This window comes from Capsicum annuum, unplaced genomic scaffold (assembly GCF_002878395.1).
Source record: "Capsicum annuum cultivar UCD-10X-F1 unplaced genomic scaffold, UCD10Xv1.1 ctg1715, whole genome shotgun sequence".
NCBI classification, from domain to species: domain Eukaryota; kingdom Viridiplantae; phylum Streptophyta; class Magnoliopsida; order Solanales; family Solanaceae; genus Capsicum; species Capsicum annuum.
Window position 1 is genome coordinate 75,312 of NW_025822796.1, and position 2,963 is coordinate 78,274.

General features: G+C 31.2%; 1 protein-coding gene across 1 annotated transcript; it reads left to right on the plus strand.

Moving 5' to 3' along the window:
* Positions 1-929: 929 nt before the first annotated feature.
* LOC124890418 lies at positions 930-1,817 on the plus strand. Its single transcript, XM_047402264.1, has 4 exons — positions 930-1,053; positions 1,214-1,281; positions 1,377-1,464; positions 1,510-1,817. The coding sequence occupies exons 1-4, from the start codon at positions 930-932 to the stop codon at positions 1,815-1,817; spliced, it is 588 nt and encodes a 195-aa protein (XP_047258220.1).
* Positions 1,818-2,963: the final 1,146 nt, after the last annotated feature.

Consider the following 2,963-nt stretch of genomic DNA (forward strand, 5'->3'; position numbering starts at 1 on the left):
TCCCACAATTTCAGTTTCAGACTCATTATAAACCTCAGTTCAATTTCAAAATCAGGATTGTCAAATATAGTCACCCAACTCAATATAGAACTCAGATCAGTTCTACAAAATTAGAACTGTCAGAAATAGTCACTCAGTTAACAGTAATACAGTATCAGTAAACTTAGATATCAGTCATTCAGTTTTAGAACTCATTATCCAGTGTTAATGAAATCTCAATTACAGTATACGTAGTTATGTACATAGCATTGCATAATCAGTATCTATAGCAGTTTCAGATATACATGTACTCTCATTCAGTTATATTCATGTCATTCAATAAGTTATTGTTCATACATATAAACCCATGCATTCAGCCTTACCTCACCTAGCATGCCAGTACATTCAAAGTACTGACACATATATTTCTTTTGTTCTATAATGTCTTATATCATAGGTTCAAACGTATGGGCTCCTGACCATACCTAGCAACCTAGATTATCAGCAGCAGATTTAGTAGTGAGCCCTCATAGTTTGAGAACAGAGTATTATTTTCAGTTATCAGTACTTCAGTATTTAAAGTTTGTTGGGGGCTTGTCCCATCAACTCCACTTTCAGATAGTTCAGTTAGAGTCTTTTCAAACTAGTGTATTTTAGACGGATGTTCAATTTACAGTATTAATTTTTAGTATTCAGCATTTGATTTCATTTTTAAACCTTACGACAATTTTCTTCCTAATTTTTGTATTATACAGTATTATTATTCAGAGATCACAGCAGGTATCAGTCATGGGTTAGCTTGTGATCCTTTGGGATTATGAGCACCATGTGATGTTTGGGGTGCAGACTCGAGACGTTACACTCACTTAATATGCATTTGACATCTTTGGAGGAATATTTGTACAAATTTCAGAATGAACAAGGACAAACTTAGCGACCTTTTTTATTCGATGGCTAAAGCGTACAGAAAGGAAGATTTTGAGTATCTTATGGCCAAGGTTAATAAAATTGATCACCGGATGAAGGATTATCTATATGATGTTGGATATGAGAAGTGGTCAAGGGTTCATGCTCGTATAAATAGAGGCCGGATGATGACATCTAACATTTTGCAGAATGAATAAATGGTTGTTTAGTAGAGGAGCGTGAATTGACAACTTAGGACTTTTGGAAGTAGTCAGAAAACTATTTGGAGCATGGAACTGTAAAATCAGATAAATTGCTTCATATGCAGAAACAATATTAGGGAGAAGGTTTGATGAAATCCAAACACTTAATGGATTGAAAGCATCCAGAATGACGGTATATGTAATTAGTAATTCAGTTTAATTTTTATTAATTGAGTACTTTTTTTGTTATACCTTATATACATATTTTTGTGACTGTTTGTTTGCTAGGTCAAGCCTGCATCAGAGTATCATTATTCTGTTTATGAATATGAGAAAATATACGTTGTGGACTTGAATGCTAATAAATGCAACCGTGGTAGATTTTAGATTGACGAAATTCCATGTCCGCACGCGATTGCAGTGTTGAAAAGTAAACAGATTACAAAGTTCCGTCCGTGGTGCTTTGATTACTATAAGCTTGCGACATTAGTGAAGATATATAAAGTTTCATTGGTACCTTTGTCCGATAAGAAGGATTGGCATGTGCCTCAATATGTCGAAGAAGAAGAATTCATACCACCAAAATACAAAAGACCACCTGGAAAACAGAAGAAGCGTAGGTGTAAGAAAGCAAGGGAAATACTATCCCCCAGTACAAACTGTTGTGAAAAATGCGATTGTGAAGGTCACAATAGGCGTGCGTGCAACTTCTTTTGGAAGGAGGAGTGATGTTTAGGTTTCATGATACATTGAATGATTTGATGGACTATCTTAAGTTGTTCACTGTTAGTTTGGTTTAGATTTGACAATTGTTGAATAATTTTGGAACAATGTTTAAGTTGAATTATTATTTGTTGTTTAATGACTTAATGTTTTCTAATGATTTTAATTTTATTTACTATTTAATATGGATTCTTAATTAGTCTCTAATTTGTACAACAACTTTTAAGATTGTTGTTCAAATTAGAAAGCTATTCTATCATGAAAGGTTTTTCATTTTATTGTGATATTTTTCATTAGAATTAGTTTTATGAAGCAATACTTGTATGTAACTGTACTAAAAATTGAGAAATAATATGTAAAATGAAATAAAATATTTACACTGATAATTGTTGCAAGTTTCAGAAACATGATACAACATAGCTTGTAATATGATACATTATAAGCCTTCATTGTAAATACTGTTTCTGATACATAACTTTACTGTAACTGACTTATTGAGATTTGTATTATAACATCAGAATATATGATACATGAATATGTGATGTATTAAAACTAAAAGTGAATTTCTTTTATATTTATTATACCAATTAAGTAACTTTAAATAAATTTTAATTTTGAACTAGGACACTTTTAAGTACATGTGTTTCAATGCATATTGTACTTGTAAAAACTTGTAATATGATACATTACATGCAGTACTTGAAAAAAATATTTATGACACATAACTTTACATTAACTAACTTATTGAAATACTGGTCAACAATTTTCATATGTATAATTCATTGATTTTCATGTGTCTAAGAAAATGAAAATAAATATTGATAGTAACATATCATAAATGTTAATTGATCCAAAAAATTGATGATAATTTTTTGAAACAAAAACATCACTATTAAACTTAGTGTTTTAAATTACAATAATAGAGGCCAATAAGATAGCAAAGATTAGTCAAAACATAACTATGGCACAACCTAGTATCTACTGTATGGCAACACTAGTAGACTCATCAGCCGAAGGGACATAAAATAGACGTCGTCTTGATAGATCGTCATGGTCACTAGAATAATTTTTGTAGCCTTTTTTACTTCATAGTTTCATAAGAGTGTTGCATATCTCTTTCAATGATATTCTGCATCAACATTTGACGAGGGA